This window comes from Pyxicephalus adspersus, chromosome 4 (genome assembly GCF_032062135.1).
Source record: "Pyxicephalus adspersus chromosome 4, UCB_Pads_2.0, whole genome shotgun sequence".
NCBI lineage: Eukaryota > Metazoa > Chordata > Amphibia > Anura > Pyxicephalidae > Pyxicephalus > Pyxicephalus adspersus.
Window position 1 is genome coordinate 127,743,695 of NC_092861.1, and position 24,069 is coordinate 127,767,763.

Below are 24,069 nucleotides of genomic sequence, written 5' to 3' on the forward strand. Positions count from 1 at the left end.
GTCTATCATTCCTTGTGCTGATATTTAGGATACTTGGAAATCTTTAAGAGTTTTCTTTGCCTGTGTATATTTTTTTTTTTTTTTTGATTACATGTAATTGGTTCAAAGCCCAACTAAACCTTTTTATACTCTGTCCCCATTCCATTGAGGGAGCCACCTACTTCTTACTTTTTCTCCTTGCTGTGATCTTTTAACCTTCTTGATTGGCCAGACAAGCATATTGTTGTCCATCCAGTCCCAGCAACTACAAGAAAGGAAGAATGTGTTGAGTATCCTGATATTGACAGTGGAAGTGAGTAATCAGGCAGGTAGGAATGCTTATTCCATAAGTGGCACCACTGTCCCTTTTTGCAATAAAGCCCTGCCTGATCATACATTTTCAAAGTTGAACTTTAGTTCTACTTTAGGTTTGAAAAGGTTCACTATAGTGAAATATGCAATTAAGTATTTCACTGTGCCAAGTGAAAGCCCAGACTCCTTAAGCAAATGGCATAGTTATATAGTTTAGGTTTGGTGAGCTGCTCTTATTTCCCATGGGGGGTGCAGTTTTCACTGTGATATATACTAGTGCTTAACCCAGAAATTTTTTTAAGGATAAGAAATTGTAGGTGGGTGGCAGCTTCTGTATTATGACCCAACTCATCAGTAACCACCCAAAAACAGCTGGGTGATTAATGAAAAGTGCCAGGTGGTGCACCCAGCTAAAAGGGGCTGGGGAGAACACTGTATAATATAACTGCAGACATTAGTTGGATGAGTATTAAGAAGTTTTGGATTCATTTTGATGGTGTTTTGAGGTTTGGAGTAAGGTCATTGGTGCACTATCCACACTATTATTAATATAGAGTAATTTATAGTGCTGACATAGTACACAGCTCTTTACAAAGTCCATAGTCATGTCACTAGCTGTGCCTCAAAGTGACACATAATTTAATGTCCCTACCATAGTCATATGTCATTACCACAGTCTAAGGTCAGCTTTGGGTGGAAGCCAATTAACGTAACTGCATGTTTTTGAAATGTGGGAGGAAGCTAGAGTACCTGGAGGAAACCCATGCAAACACAAGGAGAACCTGCATACTCAATGCAGATAGTGTACTGGCCAAGATTGGAACCTGGGACCTAGTGCTGCAAAGGCCAGAGTGCTAACCACTGAGCCCCTGTGCTACACCATTAGTTGTATAATTCCACCAAAATTATTCTTGTAATGGGAATCTCTCTGTGTATGATTAGTCTTGCCTGAACTTGCCTTCCAAAACTTGTTGATGTGTACCCCTAGTATTGGGCCAACAGATCTTTGGAAGATTTGTCTACGTATGTGTGGTAAACATTTCATTGATTGAAGGTAAGCTGGATTTTAATGCAATATTTGGGTTATTTCAACACTTCCTGTGGGCTAAGAAGCGTTTTGTTGGACATCCCCTGAGGCCACACATTGTTAGTTGGCTCCAAGAGTATTGGTTTGTTTGGCTAAACAAGTAGTGGCACTTTTCTGCAATCAAGTATTGCTGATTCTAATCTGAAAGTATTATATGCATTCAGAGTACAAAAACACAACCATAAAACAATGTTTATACCAACACAAATGTTTATATCACCCAGTGAATTGTTTCTTCAATGTAGGGCTTTCTTATCTCCTGACCTGTATTTCTCTTCTGATCATCTTATGTATGAAGTTCATGGTGACATATTCTGACAGCTAGAACAGCATTAGTCTCTGTAATTGGAGAATAGTTGGAGCAGTGGTATGTTCTCTTCTCGCTTTTTGTTTGCCTTGGATATTAGAGGTAATTGTAGTTAAAGCCCTGTGCTGTGAATTGAGCTTAACATATGAGATGTATTTAGTCACCTGATCTCTGGATCTAAACCAATGTGGCTTGTCTTGCTTTGTGAAAAACAAAGAAAAAAAAAGCTTTTAGTCCTATGATCATCAATCGGTAGGGAAAGCAATGTTTTGAAATCATGCATGAGATCATAAAAATTAGTATTTTTTTAAGCTATTGTGTGACCTCTAAGCCACTGGCAAAAGTATACCCATAAACTTGGACATTCATATGAGCAGCATTTATTCTCAGGGAATGTTTGTATTTGAGTGAATGGACAGGGGAGAATGAGATGAGAGGTGCTGCCAGTGCTACTTATCACAGGGAGAGTCACCAGCCATCTCTTTGTACTTCAATATGATATCATCAACCTTCTGAAAATGGAAGAATGGGCTGACTGTCATATTTTAGTTGTAGATAGCAGAAGGTAGGTGAGCCAAAATTCAAGAACTATCCTCCTCTCTTTGTGGAGGTGGTGTTTTTACCTGTCATGGATGGGGCATGATTCATCAGAGCTGAAATGTGTTTTGTACTTGCTGAATGCATATCATATGTCGCATGTCTGGGTGAGGAATGGGAAGAAGTTATCAATTTTGTGACCTGTTCTTAACTCATTCCCCAGTGCTGATGTACCCTAAAAAGTTAAATGCTAAGCTAAAGAATAGTTTTAAAGAAGAGCTTTACTTGACCCATACAGGGCAAAACATGGCTTTAATGCCTTTAATGTCTCCCATTCCAGCAGGACACATTTACCTTTTCTTCATTCTACTGATGTTCATAAAGCATCATCTTCCTTTGTGCTGTGCAAAGTTGATTGGTCAAAACAGATTGTTACAGGTACTGCACAAGACTAGTTCAGGTGTTTTGCAAAGGGTAGAAATGATAAGAATTAATAGGAGAATGGACTTCCCGTCTTTAAGAATACACCCAATGCAGAGTCACAAAGCTTAAGTTGCTCAATCAGGAGGGCTTTGAATTATAAGGGTGTTATTGGATATAAAACTTTATTGAAACCTTTGCAGAGAAGTCATTGCTTTCATACAGAGAGTAGGGGTCCTTCTCTGCAGTATGTTGGTAGCGGTCAGGCTTTTTACTTTAGGCTGTGGTTGCTTCTTAAAGACAACAAACTGTTCAGCATTCTTCAGCTTTTGTTCCATTTGTATCATAATACATGTTTTACTGGGGGGGACCTAAAACTGGAGACAGCTAGTTGAGTGTTAGCATTGCACCAAGATGGGGAGCCAATACCATAGATTTGAATATTCTACACACGGAGCTAATATTTACAAAAAAAAGTTTTCCCTTACTTAGAATTTTCAGAATACATTGGTACCTCGGTATGAGTCCGCTTTGGAATAAGACCAACTTGGTATAAATTCTGTTTGGACACTAAAAATTTTGCTTGTTAAACAACCTTTGTGCTAGAACTTGTATGGGCCAAAATGGGTCATAACACCGCGCGATACCCTTTTTTTTACCTCCCTCGAGACAAAGCCACGACTGCCCACGAACGTCAGTACGCCAGTTGCTACTATTCAGTGAACAACCCGCACTATAACTCTCTGTGAATTACAGAACATCTCCTCCTCCCTTCTCAACACTATCCCAGTAGGCACTCCACTCTTCTCAGGAAGGTAAAGAGAGGTTAGATTTTTCATTTATTTCATCTAATTGCTTTTGTATTTATGTATTTTAGTATTAAGCAGTGTTTCAAATAATTCAATTTAATTAATTCAATTTTTACAGCCCCATCAATGTATAGTATGCCAATAACAATAGGATTTTTTCATGGGAACAGATTATTTTTCTTGTATTTCTTATGGGAAAAAAATGTTTGGTATAAGTCCAAGGATCTGGAATGGATTAAGGACTTATACCAAGGTACCACTGTACTATCATGCTTGGCTTAATGTGATGCTTCAGTTATTGTGAATCCTGACATGTCCGAAATGTTTCTCTAACCAGTTTCTCTAACTTCTTTTGTCTTTGCACAGTTGCCGGATGGGGTTACTGGAGACTCTGGGAGAGAACGGACCAAAACTTTTACCTACGACTTCTCCTACTTCTCAGCAGACTCTAAAAATGCAAACTATGTATCTCAAGAATGGGTACGCATCTCCAATAAGCAGTCTATAATTGTGCACTTTGCATACATTTTCTGTCTTTTACCTTTTTTTTTCTTAATGTGGTGCTGATGTGAGATGGGATTTTAAACCTGTTAAATATGTGATTATGCTGTGAAGGAGGGAGCTGCTTTGTATTCACAGCAAACTTACAGCATTTTGTAGCTGCTTAGAGAATGCCGTTATTGTTCACTGTAACTTTGGGTTTTACAGGAAGTTTGGCGTTCTTATAACCCTAAAACTATGGGAATGTCTAAAAAGAAATGTGGAAAATGAATAAATAGTATTTATATTACTCTTTTCCTTTGGGGGTGAATTACTTATATTTACAGTTATTCAGCAAGGATGGGAATTCTTATGGCATTATCTCAAAATACCAAACCTTCTTTTACTTAAAGCATTTGTATATTTCTATAAATGCACAGATGGTTTTCTGGGAGCCATATGCTAAATAATAATAGACTCATTTAAAGAAAGTGCTAAAAATCAGCGGGGGATTGTTTTAAACTAATTTTTTCTTTCTGAAAAAGCATAATTACCTTTCCGTCCTAGTTCTGTGGCTTTAATGCTTTAGTCACCTAGATCAGAAGTTCTAACTTTACTGGCTGCTTGCTTGTTCCAGGTCAGTAAGGCAGACACAGCTGGACTGACATTTTTTAGAAGAAGCATCAGCAGCCTCCTTATTTTTCCCTGCATGGGTTTAAATTTTAATATAAAGTCAAGGAGTGCTTACAAAGTACTCTTGTTGTGCTCTGCCTTTATGCTGCAATAATGAACTGCAATGGGGAAAGTAAAAGGTACATCTACTTGCACTATCCCTCACTGTTATTTCAGCTAGCATTCTTCTTTTCTCTCTGATGCTCCATGTCATCATTTACTATGCTGCGGGGTATAACTTGCACAGAGGAGTCTTTGGGAGTGGGAGATTATGGTAAGTATAATTTCTTTTTAAATCCTCCTGGACAAAAAAAGGCATTTAATCCTTGCAGTGTGATCAATTCTAAATTGCCAGCCCCATCAAATTTCTCCACATTGAAGAGGTAATCTTGCTGAATGATCTTTTACATTTGCCTTTTCTTATAGTAAGGGATGCTGGCATTACCTGATGCACTCTTTGGTTCCTTTCTGCCAGCCCCTGAATCAATACGACACTCATGATGGGCTCTCATGTTGTAGGGCCCAGCAGAACGAGTGGACTGCAGTGGGGATCAGGCATTAGATATATATTCAAAAGAGTGCCGGGGTCATTTTCTAAGTTTTTTTTTTTTTCCTTGTCCATGCAGAGGAGCTGGACAGGACAGGTGAGTATTTTCATTGCCTTCATTGCAAGGAATGCCACTGTTTACTGTTTTCATAAATTCACTTCTCCTTGCAATAACAAAGCAGATGGCAAGCAGCCTTGTGTCTAACACATGTTGTGTCTGTGTTTACTTCCTTACATGACATCATGATATGCTGAGCAGAAAGAGTTTCTGCACACAAAGTATCTTTTGTTAGATTGTGAATACATCAGTACTCCAAGCCCACTATTGAGTGACAGGATCCTGGGTGTGACAACATTTCTGGGAAGATAGAGGATTCCACTGAAATGGTTAGTTTTTCTGAAGAAATACTATTTCTGGCTTGCTTGCCAGTGTAAACAGAAAAACAGACTGATGACCCCTTTAAAGCGGAACTAAATCCGTGATACTCACTTTTCCCCATTCTGTGACAGGGCACAACCATCTTCTTCCTTCCTTTCTTTCTTTCTTTCCGAATATGATCTTTGGCCATCTTGATTGGCCAGGCTGGGATTATGTCCCCATGTAACTGTATGGTGCAGCTCAGAGAAATTTGACAGCTGGATGGCAATCACACAGGTAAGAACAGTTATTGTAGAAAGGACGTCACCTGTATCTTTCTGCAATAACTAACTGCCTGATCGCACCTTGGTATAGTTCCACTTTAAGCAGATATTACATGACTATATGTGTAGGCTTTAGATTTTGATCCTGGTAGAGTAAGCGCTTATGTGCAGAATATGTGCAATGTACCTACCTGTGCATGAGTCAGATTGGGTACATTGATCAATATTTAAATGGTAAATTAGCAAACAAGTGTGTACTTTCACTAACTGTATCATGACATTATGGGGTCTTTTTTATAAAGCGGTGAATCTGACATTCACTGAAATCTCCTAGGTTCTTGTATTTCATTGGCAGTAATTGATACTCCTCAGGGAATGTTTCATTAAATGTCAGATTCACTTCTTCATAAAAAGACCCCTACCTGTCCATATACTTTTTTATAGGTATTTATCTTTCAATATCTTTGTAATCCTTGATAAGGTTATGCACAATTACTTGGTCACCATAACTTTGTAGTTGGTACTTTATTTTATTATCATCAAAAATCTTTCTATTCAGGTTTTTAAGGATCTTGGCTCAGAAGTTCTCAAGTCGGCGTTTGAAGGGTACAATGCCTGTGTGTTTGCCTATGGACAGACCGGCTCTGGAAAGTCATATACTATGATGGGAAACCCGGTATGAACATTTCTTTAGCTTCCAAAGAATAAGCTGTCTTCATGTTTAAGTAAAGTGTAATAATTATTTTACTTCTGCAAGGGTTTCTAAAATTAGGTCTGGCTAATTGTCTTTACCAAACATCCGGTAAATTAGTATTTATGCTTTGAAATCATTAAAATGATCTTCATTCACCTCACCCAGGTAAAACAGAAGGGGAAGGTGCTATTGGCTTATCCAGCTTTTTGTTTCTGGTGTAAACAGGTTTAGCTCTGACAGATGGCTGATTGGTAACGCACAGGACTTATAAATTACTGTTGTATTTTTTTTTTTATTTTGAAACCTTAGACAACCAATTATTATTTTTTTCTACAGAATAGTTTTTTTCTGACATTTACAATGAGGTTTTGTTGTCGGTTTAATTGCATATTAGAGTTATTCGCAAGTATTTGTAAATCTTCAATTTGTTTAATACCTTACAATCTCTGATAATTCTTCACACATCATCATCATCATCAGTATTTTTGCTGTTTTATCACTTCATTAACAACATAAATATTTCAGCTCCTTACCAAACCAGTTTTTACAGTTCTGTTATGCATTTGCTTTTTTAGCATTTTTAGTCTATCCAAACAAATTTATTTTTTTTTGCTTGCTTTAGGAATTCTGCAGTGTTTTTTAAAAAAAACCTAAATATTTTTTGTCACTTTAACCTAGAAATATGTACAAGCTGCTAGTACTCTACAGTGTTCCCCCTGGCCCCTTTCAGCTGGGTGCACTACCCAGAACTTTTCAGTAACCACCCGGCTGTTTTTGGGTGGTTCCTGAAGAGTTTTTGGTGACAATACAGCCACCCACAGCTTCTTCCCACCCAGATTGAAAAAAGTCTGAGTTAAACACTGCTCTATTGTCAGCTTTATGCTTGCTGCACTTTATACATGACGAACTAATCTAACCCCTGGCTACTGTTTTTGAAATTCTGTCTAATATATAAATATATATAGATTATTTATTCTCTGCAGTCCTTCTATTGGCATAGAGCGTTTTGGTGCAGCAACTTTTGGCTCAATAACAATTGCTGTAATTTAACGGTTTAGCGCAGCTTCACTTGCACCATGTAAATGTACACAGCAGCGAGGGGTGTAAAACAAATTTTTCATTTATCGCATAGGCTTGCACAATCTCTCTTCCACTTACTAAGTCAAGCATACACTAGAGGTAATGAGCATATGTGCATCTATGTAATACAATGCTCATTTCCTAGAAATGGCACTGAGAATTATATTAAACTGCTGAGGAATAATTGCTATCCCAGCTGAGTACTTAAGGAAAAAAATAAGAAAATCATTAAAATATACTCTTTTTTCTGTTGTCTCTTAAAGTAGAAGTGACACCTAGCTGAAATATTGCTAAAGTATGGAATATGAAAAATGACTGTAATTAGTTTGTTTCATTTACATTCTTGTTTTAACTTATTGCTTATTGCTCATTAACTTATTGCTCATCCATAAAATCAGTGTAGCCTCTTTGCAGCCACTGTCTTTCCATTTGCATGCCCTCCAGCTATTACTGCACTTTGGGCTTTTTTACATCTGTGGTGGGAAAAGCTGCGGCTGGCAGCTTCTGGATGCACAGCAAACTGCTGCAGTGTGCCCAGGACTCTTGGTGGCAAACTGCACCACATGTAACCAAATTTGCATTTGGCGGATATTCAAACAATAACTGCTTGTCGCTTTTGGAAACCGAAATGCAATCTATCACAGCAACAGCCATGTGCAAATAATGGTTCCTAGCCTTTCCCATTTACTTAAGTGTGAGAAGTTAGAATCAAGGCTAAGACCACAGCAAAATGCTGTGGCTTACCGCGAATCCAAGTTGGCCCCCTTTTTTTTCCCTCATTGTGGGTTTCCAGATAGTGACAACAGTGGTATAAACCTGTCCCATTTGCAGCACTGTGTAGTCTCCACTGGTATAGTATTGGATATGTGACAATGCAGGAGAATAAGAGAGACGGGGATAGAGTATTGCAGGAAGTTTCTGTACAATGACCCCTATGTTCAGTTGGACAATGCAGGAAAATAATGGTGGTTGAAAATGCTACCGGTCATGCTGATCCACTTGTCTTAGTCATTTTTAAATCATTAGGGCTAATATACGATATCATTTTGTAAAGGAAACATTTGCTTTGCTCACTGAAAGTGTTCAAAATTTACTTTGCAAAGAATACCCAGTCATGTGCAAGGAAAGGTTTTTTGCATACACATGACTGGATGATTGAAGTCAGTGCAACTTTCTTCCATTTACTAAACTAAGTTAATATTTACTTGCAAATGAAAAGTTTTTTATTCCTCTTAGTTAATGAACCGCAATGACCCAGGACAGGTATTCTGGTCCAGGGTGTTGATCTATGTGTCCATTCTGTACCAGTCTCTGCTAGTCAGAGACTGGCCTGCTAGCATTTAGGGGTATTTAAACTGTAGCACATATTCTCTCTGATTTCGTTTCCTTTTACATCAATAATGCAAGGTTTCCAATCTGCATCTTTTTAGATTTTTACTACTTGTGCTGTTCTTGTGTTTGGTATTTTGAAGTGGCGACTACAGATATACAGAAGAGTTTACCATTTCAAGAGAGTGATGTTGGTTAATAAAAGCTGAACAACACTAAATCCTTGTTGTTGTTTTTATTATTATTATTATCATCCATTATGTATATAGCGCCAACATATTACACAGCGTTGTACAAAGTCCATAGTCATGTCACTAGCTGTCCCTCAAAGGGGCTCACAATCTAATGTCCCTACCATAGTCATATGTCATTAATACAGTGTAAGGTCAATTTTGGGGACAAGCCAAATAACCTAACTGCATAGGGACAACCTGCAAACTCCATGCAGATAGGATCCTGGCAAGGATTCAAACCTGGGACCCAGGACTGCAAAAACTATAGTTCTAACCACTGAGCCACCATGCTGCCCCTTTTTTCTCATTTTCTATAGATTATGGAGGAGTTACAATACTTGAAAAGTTTTCATTTCATTGCAGGTAATCCTGTCCCATTGACTATTGCACCTTTGCATTCCTTGTCTTGGTGTTGCTGGGACTTGAAATCAAGGGAGATCTCTCCAATGAGAACACAGACCTCAATGTAAACCTGAAAGTTCTGACTATTACTTTCTCTGGCTTTAGTTGGACTTTAAATGGGTAGTCAGTCACACCTTAAGGTCTGCGGTGAACATCTATGGCTTCAGTTCTCCCACTAACCATCAAGGATCCCAAAAAAAACAAAAACAGTCATTGGTTCATGTCCTGCTGCAGCCATAACAGTGATCCTGAAGTTGGTGTGTGGACCAGATTGCTTGGTGTTTGTGATTTGGGGGTCTCTGGGACCTTTCTGAGATATGTTCACACTGCATAATGGATCATAACTATAAGAAGATAGAGGCATTGATTTACTAATGGAGAAAAGACCCTTGGCTAATTTTTTTTTTGTGTGTTTGGGTTTTCAAAGTGAAGACGACTTTAACATGTTCACTAAGCTAAGTAAACAATTTCTTTGCTTGTAAAAATGTCATTTACTTGTACACCACCTCCAGTATATCACTAATTCCACTGACACATATCCAAAATAAAAACTTTTTTGGTAGCTAAAATTTTATTGCAAAGTTGTGCAAAGTCAGCTTCTATTTGCAATCTAATAAAGGCAGCATAATTGTAAAGTTTAATGGATTGCATTTAAACTCTTTCTAACCTCTTGGATTTCACTGGTACCGCAGGGTGATTCTGGTCTAATACCCCGGATATGTGAAGGATTGTTCAGTAGGATTGCTGAAATTACAAGGCGGGGTGATGCATCATTTCGTACAGAAGTCAGGTATGTTTATGATGAATGTTCAGTATCTTAGAGGAAACTGTAAATAGTAACATCAATCTAAGGTTCATTTCATACACTAATAGAATACTTTTGTGATTTTCCAATCCCTACAGTGATAAGCAAGCTGCCCATGGTAATGCATATGTTTCTAAAATATATATCTCTACAATACACACATTTCCCATGTTTTGTCTCTTGAGAATGCTGTACAGTACGCACAAATACCTGCTGATCCTACCAGAAATCTTGTGGCCTTTAAATTCTTGTTTAAACTGACATCTCTTTCTGCTGCTGCTGAAATCCCAAGCAGTGTTGTCAGTCCTGCCCAGTTCCTTATTGCCGGAGTAGAATATACTCGTATCTCCAAATCTCCACAAGAAGTGTGCTGTAGTCTAGCCATGCTGACTATGCATTACATTATCACCTTGAACAGGATGTTAGGAGCACACTTTACTTCAAATAAAACATAGGGAAATGTGTGTGTATTGTAATGTATGACTATAAATTTGGCTTTTGTATACACTTACAAATGCAAAGTAAATCTTAAATGATAAAAATGAATTATACAATATGAATGATATATCACACAGCCCATCTCCTGCAACCATTCTACTGCTTCACTCTTGCAATTAATGTAGAGGAGACACTGGTCTGCTTCAGCTGCACTCCTACTGACATGTAAAAGGACAGTTAAGATTGCAGAAAAGCCTAGAATTGAAAGGAGAGAAAAGTGGTGTCCTTAGGAGCTTCTGTGCCTGTTTAAAATACATTTTGCTTTAACACACTTGTGTAAAGCCATACTGTGTGTTTATGGCAGCTTATCAAACATGAATGAAAATGTTAACACATGAAAGTAATGAACATGACCTTTTTTTTTTTTGCAATACAGCACACCACAAAGCCAACATTTGTTGTGGTGCTCTGCAGTACTGGTGTGATGCCTGTTACTGCAATTTAAATAAGTTGAAGGGCCATTCATAATAAATGTTAAACACCCCCCTAGCATGTTTTAGTGCATGGTATTGTTTTTGTGATGAAAAGCTTATTGAAAGCAGTTGACTTTGCTTAAATGTTCTGTTCTTTACTTTTCTGTTACAAGAAAAGTGAACTGAGTGTTTGCTTTAGGTCCATTCACACTGGTGCAGTGCAATAAAGCATATTGGATTAATGTAGTGCCATTCATAATAAATGGTACCCTACAACATGTTGCAACACATCGTAGGCCTTGATCTTGCTTGATCAATCATCATTGTGGTGGGCTCTTAACAAAAAAAAATTTCCGGTCATGTTTTTCTATGCTTTCTGGTGCATTGCCTAACACATTGTGCATTTTTTTAAAACACACTGTTGTGGATGTTGTTAGCTGTACATTTGCTGATTTTGGTATTTTATGCTTTGCACAGCTTTTATTATGTATTTTATGCATTTCTTTCAGCTACCTAGAAATTTACAATGAGAGAGTGAGAGATCTGCTGCGAAGAAAATCATCAAAAACCTTCAATTTACGTGTAAGAGAGCATCCCAAAGAAGGCCCTTATGTTGAAGGTTGGTAATATATTCCTCATATTATTCAATTAAATACTTATGTCAAAGCTGCATCTTTTTAATCATTTACAGTATCCTTTCTGAAATACAAACATGTACGAATATAAACTATTTGGAGTTATCACAAATAGGCTATAAAACACAGTGAACCACACAACACAAATTTCACTGTGCTGTATTGAGAAAAGATGAATTCTAATTTTTACAGGTTAAGCTGGTTACCAGGAAACCTGGGTTCTACAGGTTACTGCTTTATGTTTGTAGTTCTTTCTATTTTTGAATACCCATGATTCACATTCATTCCGGAGTAAGAGATTCATCTGGCAAATCATTATACTGAGAAGCCTGTAGTAAAATATATAAATATCATTATTAATATTATTATTAAACAGGATTTATATAGCACCAACATCATATGCAGCGCTGTACATTAAATAGGGGTTGCAAATGCCCGACAGATACAGACCGTGACACAGGAGGAGAGGACCCTGCCCCGTACAGACAAACATGAAAAAATAGGATTTAAAGAAGCTTAGGAGACAAAATTTCCCACTAAGTAACTATGTTTCTGTGTTGGCTAACACTTTGTCATACAGCAAGGAACGTTGGCTAAATCTGTATCTGTCTGTCATTTGCAACCCCTATTTAATGTACAGGGCTGCATAATATGTTGGTGCTATATAAATATTGCTTAATAATAATAATAATAATAATAATAATATTAAATCCAAACAAATACCATGATCACAATTTTCCAAATGTTTTTGTTCTTAACCTGATGTGGAGACAGTTGGTCTTCTCCTTTGGCTCTATGCAAGTGCAGGAAAAATTGTTTATGATGTGCATTTTTCATGCATTTGAAGTCCAGGCATACAGCTTAATACAAAAATAAAATACATGTACAAGAGCTGTATAGCCTGCAAAAGAATTGTATTTTCGTCTATCCAGCCCTGAATTTTACACAGCTCCATCACACAGATATATCGGGCAGATAGGGAATCCAGCGGTATCTTTCCTCCACCCCAGCCTTCTAATTAGATTGTGAAAGTCTGCAGCAGCAGAGTTATGAGATCATCTCTCTGCTCTCTCCTCCTATGTTTGAAAGGCAAACCCATTTGGATTTGTACTAAAACACATTGCATTAGATGCACAAGGATTTTTAGATTCTATTTTTGGTAATCTCTATATTTTACTTTCATAAAGCAATTAAATGGGCTGCTTGAATAGGACAATCATTAACATTAACACACAAAAATACAACATGTCCTGTTGTTCCCAATTTCCTGAGTTGTCTGTGCCTTTTGCCTATCCTGGCATTCCAACACAGCAGTTGTGAGTGTGCTCTGCTCCGGCAGCTTGTTTGTCTTCTCATTCCCATTTATATTTTGTGTCCTTGAAAAGACATATAATACATGCTAGTCACACAACTGTTTGGTTCAGATTAAATCCTAAACATTTCAGAGGAGTATAGATGTTGACCATTACATTTTCCATTTTCTTGACATATTTGCAGACTTGTCAAAGCACTTAGTTCAGAATTACAGTGACGTGGAGGAGTTAATGGATGCCGGGAACATTAACAGAACCACAGCTGCCACCGGAATGAATGATGTGAGCAGTCGATCACACGCCATCTTTACCATCAACTTCACTCAGGTAGGCGTAGCGTCTGACTGCCTCAAATTTTAATAATAAAAAGAATATTTCAATCCTGGTAATAAGTAGTGTTCAAATGACTGATGCTGGTGTACATGCAAAACTTGTGTAGAGTGTCTACGTCAGTTGAAAAATGGAAAACTGAAAAGTTTGAAATTTGGTGTACCTATGGTATGGTGAGAGCCCAAAATCATCATAATGATTGTTATTTTTGTGCTGTGAATGTAAAAGCTTTAAATCATTACAAGAAAAACAAGTGGGATTTGAAATCGGCAAGACGACCTGTGCCGCATGGTGCAGATGTTCCCATACCAGTGGTTAGTACACTCCCTGATATTCCTGTATCCGACATGGTGGATATACAGGGCTTAGAGTTTAATCCGGGAGTTAGCAGTGGAAGTGAATATGAAGGAAGTGTTTCATCAAACCAGCAGATCTCCCAAACAGAGCTCAATGATTTAATACTTGACCTGTCTGTCAAAACAAGCATCTGAACTTGTAGCATCCAGGCTAAAAGGAAAGAACTGTCTGAGACCAGAAGTTAAAATAACGGTTGATAGGACAAGAGAGGTGACAGTCCTTCCATATTTCAGTGAAGATGGAGACTTTGTGTACTGTTGTAACATCCCTGGACTACTAGCCCATATGGGAGTACCAGAATACCGAGCAGAAGACTGGCGGCTTTTCATAGACCGTTCCAGACAAAGTTTGAAATCTGTTTTACTGCATAATGGCAACTACTATGCATCAGTTCCATTTGGTCACTCAACAAAACTTAAAGAATATGAAAATATCAAAATGGTCTTACAAAAGCTTTGCTATCATGAACACCAATGGTCCATTTGGGTTGATTTAAAAATGGTGAACTTCCTACTTGGACAGCAAAGTGGATACACAAAGTTCCCATGTTTCATCTGCTTGTGGGATAGTAGAGCAAAGCAGGATCACTGGAAAAAAGTAACATGGCCTCCAAGGAAAAACATGAAAAAAGGTGCAGCGAAAATCATTAACGACCCAATAGTTGACAAAGCAAAAATCATTCACCCTCCACTACACATAAAGTTGGGATTATTGAAGCAATTTGTTAGAGCTCTGAACAAGGACAGTGATTGCTCTAAATACCTTTATAGAGTCTTCCCTGGATTGAGTACTGAAAAATTAAAAGCAGTAATCTTTGATGGACCCCAGATTCAGAAACTGACAAATGATTCAAATTTCCCAAGTTACATGACTGATAGTGAAGCTTCTGCCAGGCACAGCTATGTCATGGTTGTCAAGAACTTCTTGGGTAACTATAAAGCACAAAATTATGAAGAACCGGTACAAAACTTGCTCTTAAACTTTAAGAATTTGGGTGCTACTATGAGCATAAAGGTACACTATCTCCATTTGCAAAAATTTCCAGAAAATCTTGGCGATTTCAGTGAGGAACAAGGGGAGAGTTTCCATCAAGATATAAAGGTGATGGAAGAAATGTATCAGGGCAGATGGGATAGACACATGATGGCAGACTACTGCTAGAGCCTTCAACATGATTGTCCTGATCATCAGCATAAAAAGAAATCATACAGAGTTTTTCAATTACTTCTTTGTGATTAGTTCTGTAAATACACTGAATATAGAATAAATTGACTTTAAAGTATTTCAAAAATTAAATTTTGTATACGTAGGCATATCTAGTTTAATTTTGCTTAATTTTCATGTTTTATTAGTTTTCTATGAGGTTATTACTGAGGTCATTATTTCAAAAACTGGAGCCAATCTAGCAAACCAATGTCATATTTGGAATCTGTGCATCAAACATAACCTAAAATGACTTTAATCTGTTTGGCAAGAAAATGACCAGTGTTATATTCTAATGAATATTTAAATTAATGATTTAGTGCTTTCTTTATATCTGGCTGATAGTTTATACCCATTTTCCTATTCTATTCTACCATTTATAATTTTTTGCAAAACTGAACATTTTCTGTAAAAGTAAGCTTGATTTTGTTTCGTAAGCCTCTGTCTTAGTCATAGTAACTGCTCATCACAATAATATAGGAAGGCAGAACAAGTCAATGGGAGCAGACCATCAAATGTCAATAAATGAGTGCCCCTCAGTCCTACGAGAATGCCCACCACAAGCAACGGAGATGTAAATTGAGATTTACTGAACATTTTTTGTTGTTGTTTTTTGTCTGGAAAAAACATAGCAGAGTGATTTTTGGTATTGGAGCATATATAGGCAATCCTGTGCATACAGCCCTATAGCTATATATCTCCAATGTGAACTGCCAGCTCTTATTGCTGGTCTCAGGAGATGTGTTGTAATTTGTAGTTATGTAAATACTGTGCTGTTCTCCTTGCTGGAGAATCAAAAATGAAGAAGAGCAAATTCCATCCACTTCCAAGTGGTTGCCTCCACACATGGACACAGTGCGCAATAAAACATAGTACGTCAGCAGGGGGAAATAATTGGCTGCCGGGAGACCACAGACAATATTGGTTAAAAGCCCTGTGCCTTATTTGGGGCAAAGTTTCCAGAGTTCAGAATTGACCTTTCATATCCTAAACTTTGTGTTGGTAGGGAGGGGGTTGGAGCTGCACCCATTGTTCCCACAATTTTGTTTCTAGTTATAGGTACAAGGTAAAGTATATTCTGCACATGTTTAACGCACATTCAGCAGAACCTGCAGGATGCGTTCCATTAATCCAATCATGTTTCACCTTCTAAAGTAATTCTTTTAATTTTCCTACATGTTATCTTACTGGTAGCTCCATGCCAAACACTTCTGTATTTTTATTTGTCTAATTTGTTGATTTTCACCAGGCTAAATTTGATGCAGAAATGCCTTGCGAGACTGTAAGCAAGATTCATTTAGTGGATCTGGCTGGAAGTGAGAGAGCTGATGCGACTGGTGCGACTGGCGTGCGGCTTAAAGAAGGAGGAAACATTAATAAATCTCTAGTAACTCTGGGAAATGTAATTTCTGCCTTAGGTATGTTTCTATGTTTTTATATACTGCAAACCAGTCACTAACTTTTTGTAGTAATCCCATTCTCCATTTCCATTTGTCAATTGTTTTAATAGTACTGCCTTATCTTCTTCCTCTTGCCCTATTTTATCCCTCTGAGGGCAAAATTTGCATACAAAAAGTTTGCTGAGGGTTTTGACATTTGTCATTACTGAAATCCCAAACCTGTGTTAGCCTACTTCATGTTTAGTAGATTATAAAACATGGCTCTCTCCTCATCACCATAACTCCTTTTTTACATACGGACAACACAGGTACTTGTCCGCTCATGTATTGGCTAGGTATTTTTTGTAGTTATCGAACAGATATAAGAAAACATTTTCAATGGTATATGTAGTAGACGAAATGGGGCAGATAGGAAAATTTCATTGTTGAGGTTTGCTTAGGCTATGTACACACGTCAGATGATTCTCGTCCGATACGAGCCTCCGTGCTCATCTTAGATGAGAATCTGACGTCTACAGCGGCCATCCAACATCGTTCATGGATCGACTGCAAAGGAAGTGAAGGGATGAGAGCACAGCGGGGTACCGCTCTCTTGTTCTCTTCCCATTCCCTCTCTATAGAACTGAATGTCGCTGTATGAACAGCGCTCTTTCATTCATCTTTAGGTCCTTTGTCATTGGAAACTATCGTGAAATATAATTTCCAATGACAAAAATCTAATGTGTGTGTGTGTGGCCTTAGACTTTAAGAGATTACAGGTAAGTACTGGGAAAATAGCTATTGATGCCAATTACAATGGCAGCTTTATTAAAGTTGTTCTAAACTGTTGTGCGCAGGGTTGGCTTTTGCCATAAACAGAAGGTTTTTTTTCTTTATTGTAAATAGTATCATTAATATAAAAGGGCAGCATGGTAAGGAAGAGTGTAAAATAGTATAAGAGTCAACCTTGTATGTGACAGGTCCACTTTCATTCTGACATTGTCCTCCTTACCTTCCATTTCACTTGTATTGTTTTGTTCAGTGTGTTTGCAGATTTGGCATATACCTTGCCAGGGTCCTTTTAAAAGTTTAAATTATGTTGTCGGCTTTATGACTGTAAAAATGCAGAGAATAACCTGGAGGAAAAAAGCCAGCTTATTCCTTAAAATGATTTCCTCCTTTTCTTTTTCATTCTCAGCTGATTTATCTCAGGACGCAACCAACCATCTTGCGAAGAAAAAGCAAGTGTTCGTGCCTTACCGGGATTCTGTTCTGACTTGGCTGTTAAAAGATAGCCTGGGAGGAAACGCTAAAACTATAATGATTGCCAGTAAGCTTTTAGTACTCCTCTATTTTTTATTCACAGCTTTATATGATCAGCTGTACTGTGTCACGCTGTATTTCTCTATTTAAAGACACTGAAAACATTTAAAGCACAACTAAAGGCAAAAACAGAAAGTTAAAGAATAGCCCCTGTAAAATAACAAAAAAAGAAACTAAAACTTTTTGTGTAGCTGTAATGGTCACTGTTTCCCCATACAATCTTTTCTCTTCCTTGGCTCTGTCATTGTCGTGCTTTGCCATGCTTTGTTATTGCTCTCCCCCAAAGAAAGCGACACAGATCTTTTGTTGTCAGTTTTCTGTTAAATCTGGGAAAAGGGAATATAATAAATGCTTTCAGGTATTTTTATTATCAGGGTTTAGGAATATGTTTAATGAATATTATTGAATACATAACTTATTAAAAGATGCCTTCTGGTATTTGACTAATATGCAGTTTTAAATCTGCAAAAAAGGGGGCACAGTTGGGTATAATTTTTTATGTCAACTAAACACAAAATGTGAAGATTTGCTGGTATAGAGAACATTTACAAGTATATTTTGTTTCCTGAAAAATGTACTTTTTTGTCTGGAATTCTTCCTGAAAAAGAGCACACTTTTGTATGTGTGAGTGTCTGGGCAATTAAGGTCTCAGACACTGCTCCTGTGCTTGTTAGATTTGGTGATGGCGCTATCACTTTGTTCTCCTTGCTGGATGATATGGCATGAGAATGTATAGCCATGCACATGTCTCTACCAAGATGGTCACTCAAATATACAGTGAAGAACAAGGCTCGGTATATTAGTATTTGGGAAACATCAGTTAGTTGGGGGCAACAGGCAATACTGATGATTAGTTCTTTGTCTGCTGTTTGACTTTTGGGCACAGCTTCCAAAGAATAGTTTATCTTTAAATTTGCCTATATTTTTTTCCAAATCATATTATAGCCAGAGAAATAGGTATGGTAAGTTGAATATTTAATAAAGAAAGTCTGTTTTGAAAATTGGCTAAGATATATGTTTTGTTGGAAGGCATGCAGCACCATCCAGGGCTTCCAGCAAGTGTAATTCCCAGTCTTTTAGAAAGGCACCAGGGTGCATGATGGGCAAATATAGACCAGTGGGAGCTGCTTCAATAATTCATAACCAGCAGAAATTCTACCTGGAGAGAGTATTCAGTACAGATTCATAAAAAAAACTAATATATTGGCCAACATCTGCTTTTGTAAGTTAGAAAATAAAGAGAATAAAGGGATTGTGTTGTGAGCATGCTTTTTTCACATGTGTAACAATATAGTGTTCCAAGTCTCCTAACAAACACCATTGGTTTAGAGTCTCATCGCCCAAGCTTTTACGCCACAGGTCTCAGTCCAGTCATCAGGAACAAATCAGCAGGGTTTCCAATCATTTCATCCCTATCATTCAATTCAATCCCTATGATCTCTCTCTTCTTCCCCCTTTGTTCCTTCATAGCAAGATGTAAAATGTAAAAAAAAAAAAAAAATACAATGTGTTAAAATAGATAAAACTTTGAAAAAAAAACAAAAACAAAAACATCGCAACTCTTTACTGGCACTTAGTAGTGAAGCAAGGATGAGGAATATAACCCTCTGATTTGCACTTTTTAATGACAAACTAACAATCTAATTTGTGCGTCAGAAGAGCTTGTTATTACATGCAGAGATCTTTTTAACTGCATTGCACCTTAAGTCAGGAAAAAGTCAGTGGCAATGGGCCTGAAGCTGGGTGATCCAGCAAACCTGGAAAGGATTTCTTCAAAGTCATTTGCTATTTGCTAGCAAATGTTTTGAATCCTGGACCACATCTATTCCAGGTTTGCTAGATCACCCATCTTCACTGATTAAGTGTATCCTCTCCAGCCATGGCGCGCTTTAATAAATCAGGCCCAATATGTGTAAGGTTAGACTGCTTATCAGTCATGGAGGGAGATCACCACCTCTCAGGTGATACCTAGTGATGGTTGGCATATGAAAAGCTGCCGTTCCTTTAGCCAAACTCTAGGCAAGGGGCTAAATACACCTAAAATATGGTAACCATTTTAAAGACCTATATTCACAGATTATGAAACCTGCCATTACTTATCTGATTCCAAGAATGCTCATTGCCCTGATGTAAAGCTGATCTTTTGGTTTCAGTAGTTTTAACCACACACTTAATTTAACTGATATTCATTCTGGGTCAGTGATTTAAAAAGTAATAAAGGCAGAGGATCAGATCGTCAACCAGGTAAACTATATTTGTTAGAACTAGATTAGCAAAGGCAGTGTATATAATCTCTAAGTTTAGGTCCACTTTACAAAAAAATAATTTGTTCTCTTTAGGTGGCCTTGTGATCAACACCACCCTACAAAATAATACTTCTGGGCTGTCATTGCAGCACATCTAAGTCAAGAACACAACTCCAACCTGCTGAATGGGCAGTAAATTAGGGCAAAGACTAATTACTCCATTTTTATCCTCTATCAGCATGTTCCCTTTTAGAAAATATTCATGCAGCAGAAACTGACTGGCTGCTAGTGATGCTCCTTCCTCTCCAGAGTGCTGGAGGCTGATAACAAAACAAATTCAGGTGCTTATACTAGTTGCATCTAGATTCCCATATCTTTTTTTAATGCATAAGGATCTGTATTTGTGTTTTTCATATCTTCATGAAGTCCAGCGTTAACCATTCTCTGTTTGTAAGAAAAAGCAAAATATAGAAAAACAATGATCCGAAATACGCTGTCTTTATAGTCTCACTAAGCTATTTGACTTTCAAATTCTAAACCAACTTCTTGTTCATTGGAGCTGAAGGTGCTGTATAATTTGTCTTTGACTTCTTTTCTTCACAGCTATTTCGCCTGCTGATATCAATTATGGAGAAACCTTAAGTACACTTCGCTATGCAAATAGAGCCAAAAACATTATCAACAAGCCCACCATTAATGAGGATGCTAATGTCAAGCTAATCCGCGAGCTTCGAGCAGAAATAGCTCGCCTGAAAGCCTTGCTAGCTCAGGGGAATCAGGTTAGTGCTTTTAATTCTCAACTTATAATTAACTTTCTTCGACTAATGGCATCTATTTCAAGGTCTTAATATGATCATTATCTCTTTCATTAAATTTATTTGGGTAAGAGTAAACATCTACCACCTCCAGATATATGAGGAAGTAGCTAGACTCTAATCAGCACACTTACTGTATTTTTCAGTGTCTGTCACTTTAGTTGTCCCTTTTCAGCTGAAGACCAAATTAATATGTGTTTGAAATGTGTTGCCTGGAGCTCAGCTCATTAAATGCATATATACTTTATGTACATGTGATCATATTCCGGAAAGGGAGCTGAAGAACTGTATCCATACTATTAACCTAATAAACGTCAAGTAAAACTTTAAAAAAATATGTAAATCATACAACCGACTTTTTCCCTGACCTGACTACAACACATTCTGTTCTTTGGTCTCAATCAGAATGTGAGTGCTGCTTGAGGCAGCCAGTCAAGTTCAGTTTTTCTCGTTAAAGCATTAAAGCTTTTTGGCTGGTGCAACCATTCACACTAATATTGTTGTGCTTAAAGTGACGCTGCCATGAGAGAGTAATAAGAGGCTGCCATTGCTACAATTCTCTTTGTGCATGCTATACCTCTTTTAGTGATTTTGATACTTTGACTTCACATCTGTCTGAGTCTGACACAGAACTTGTATACAGATAAATAATTTTAGCACTTTTGCAGCTTGCCTATTATAAGTGGGTGATAATAACAAACTGAAATCAGACACACAGGTATTTCACATTTCCATAAGCAGACCTGCAAGCACAGCCACAACATTTCTAACATTGCAGAGCCACTTCAGGAGTTTAGCAGAAATCCTTCAGAGGAGGGCAGGTTTCTTTGTGCCAGGTTTACAACGGGATAATTAGAGATGCTTGCAGGGGTTTTTGAAACCTCACGGAGGTGCTGCATATGGGCAAAGTGATAGTCTCTTTACAACAGTGCTCTTAGGAAACACTGTAGGTTTCTGTGCATCCTTTTAAAAATACAGCTTGGTATTAAAGTAAATACCTAGGCAAAATAGAAAATACTTGTTCAGTATTCGTACCTTTAAAAATGCTTTATGTACAGAAAAACACCTGTTCATTTGCAGGAAATTCTGTGTGCTCCTAACGTCTTGTTTGGGCTCACAAAATCGTATTCTTGCTTTTCTGAAATATAAATCAATGTTGTCAATCCTGTCTGCTGCTTTGAATCCCAAAAGCCTACCCATACTCTTTTGGCCTGCTTTAATAAAGCTTTCCAAGGCTGGGGAGGATACACTTTCATCAGTGAAGCTGGGTGATCCAGAAAACATGGGATGGATTTCCTTAAAGTCATTTGCTATTTGCTAGCAAATGTTTTAAATCAGATTATTCCTTACTGTTTTGTTATAATAATGTATTATTTAGTTTTATTTTCACCTTTCTTTCATTGGTTAAGATGTTCCAAGATCACATCGGATGTCTGTACCTTTTGCATAATGTTTTGTTTTCTTTTTCCTATTGGTTGCAAATAAAGAGAATAAACATAAAGAGAAAAAAAAGTGCTGCTTGTTCAGAATTTATTGGAGGCCTAAAAGTTTACATATCCGTATTTCTAGACCTGAGACTTTATGCCCATTTCACCTTTTGTAGAAGTGCTGCTGTGTACCTATACCATTTGGAAGTAGGATTGTATATCCATATCATCTCTGAAGATACAGGGCTGTGTATCCATGCCAGCTCTCTAGAAGTGAAGCTTTGTACCCATAACAGCTTTGCTGCACAGATGCCAGGCATTTCTTTTGCCCATACCAACCCTCCCAGAGACAGGCTGTGTGGCCATACAATACAATGGCTGTGTACATTTAAACCCTACACAAGAATAGCTGTGCTCTAGCTCCCTGGAAGTGGAAATAATTTGTAATATAAATTTATATAAATTTATGCAAAACGATATCCAATATGTATTAACATGTTAAGTCTTTCAGCACTCATATGCTAACCACTATCTGATTTGCCATATTTTACATGTCTTGTGCTGACATTGTGTCAGTCTGTGTGTTTGTCATATAGCACTGTGAATGAATCGGAGCTTTTTAGTTGTCGATTCTATAGTTGTTACAAGTCTACATTATAAAGGTAGTCCCCATGTTACATACGAGATAGGGACTGTAGGTTTGTTCTTAAGTTGAATTTGTATGTCAGTAGGAATAGGTTCATTATTTGAATAAATGCAATTAGGACAGATTTTGTGTCATCATATTATTAGGCAGCATGGTGTTAGTTACTGTATAAAATCCTCACTGTAAATTAATCACAAACAAAACAAAAAACTTTATGTAGCCTAGTCATTCATTACTTTCTGGAGCAAGCTGTGCTTTGATATGTAAAAACAAATATCAACCTGCAAAGTTTGTATTGGTCATTAAAAAGAGTTTCAAAAGGTTGCAGAAGAGCTCAGTCCTTAGAATCACCCACAACCTCATCTGTGTTTAGCAAATAATTTCTTCTGCAAGTTTGCTGGATCACCCAGCTTCACTGAAGAAAGTGTATCCTCTCTCGCCTGGAGAGCTTTATTAAATCAGGCCCTATATGTAGAGGGAGGGCTTTTGGGAAGTATAGTTCTGGGAGGCTTGCTTACTTTATAAGTAGCTAAGTTTGCAGCAACTGCAATGTAATATTTGTTTATAAATCTTGTTATTATGACACAAGATGTATTAAAAGCTCTTAAAAGAATAAAAAAATGGGATATGAGAAGGGAATATAAGGTTTTATCTGTGTTTACATTTGTTTCATGGCTTTATAAAGCCTTTAGGAATAAGTAGGATTCATTGATGTAAATGCTAGGTTTTCCCAAATTGCAATGTAACAGAAATCATGTCAAATGCAATAATAAAAAAATAAAAAAAATTTAATTATTAAAAATTTTTTTGGAGGAAAGTAATAGTTACAGTCTTGTGACTTCAAAGCCCTGCAGCATAGAATATGTATTGACTGGTGGGTGGACAGCGAGGATGCAGAGGAGGATCTGTGTAAGACTGCGGAATTCGCTGTCTCTGCTTTAAGAAAATGGTTCATGCACACCGAGAAAGCCTTCAATGTGCATAGGAAATCAGTAGTTAATAATAATAAAATGATTCTGTAGCAGTTGCATTGCATTGTGAGCACAGCACAGGACGTCACTGACAGGATTAACAAGTATTTTACTAAGTTCTGATATAACTTGATATATATTATAGGACACTTTTAAATGCCTAATACTGATTTTTTTT

At 37.4% G+C, this 24,069-nt stretch overlaps 1 protein-coding gene across 3 annotated transcripts in view; it reads left to right on the forward strand.

Moving 5' to 3' along the window:
* Positions 1-24,069, forward strand: part of KIF16B (kinesin family member 16B) — a 196,429-nt gene that overhangs the window by 12,564 nt on the left and 159,796 nt on the right. For all 3 annotated transcript variants that reach the window (XM_072409599.1, XM_072409596.1, XM_072409597.1), the window contains exons 3-10: positions 3,818-3,931; positions 6,352-6,468; positions 10,223-10,320; positions 11,756-11,865; positions 13,379-13,521; positions 16,334-16,502; positions 17,662-17,793; positions 20,636-20,811. In XM_072409599.1, the coding sequence (XP_072265700.1) occupies positions 3,818-3,931; positions 6,352-6,468; positions 10,223-10,320; positions 11,756-11,865; positions 13,379-13,521; positions 16,334-16,502; positions 17,662-17,793; positions 20,636-20,811 (1,059 nt within the window). The remainder of the gene's footprint in view (positions 1-3,817; positions 3,932-6,351; positions 6,469-10,222; positions 10,321-11,755; positions 11,866-13,378; positions 13,522-16,333; positions 16,503-17,661; positions 17,794-20,635; positions 20,812-24,069) is intronic.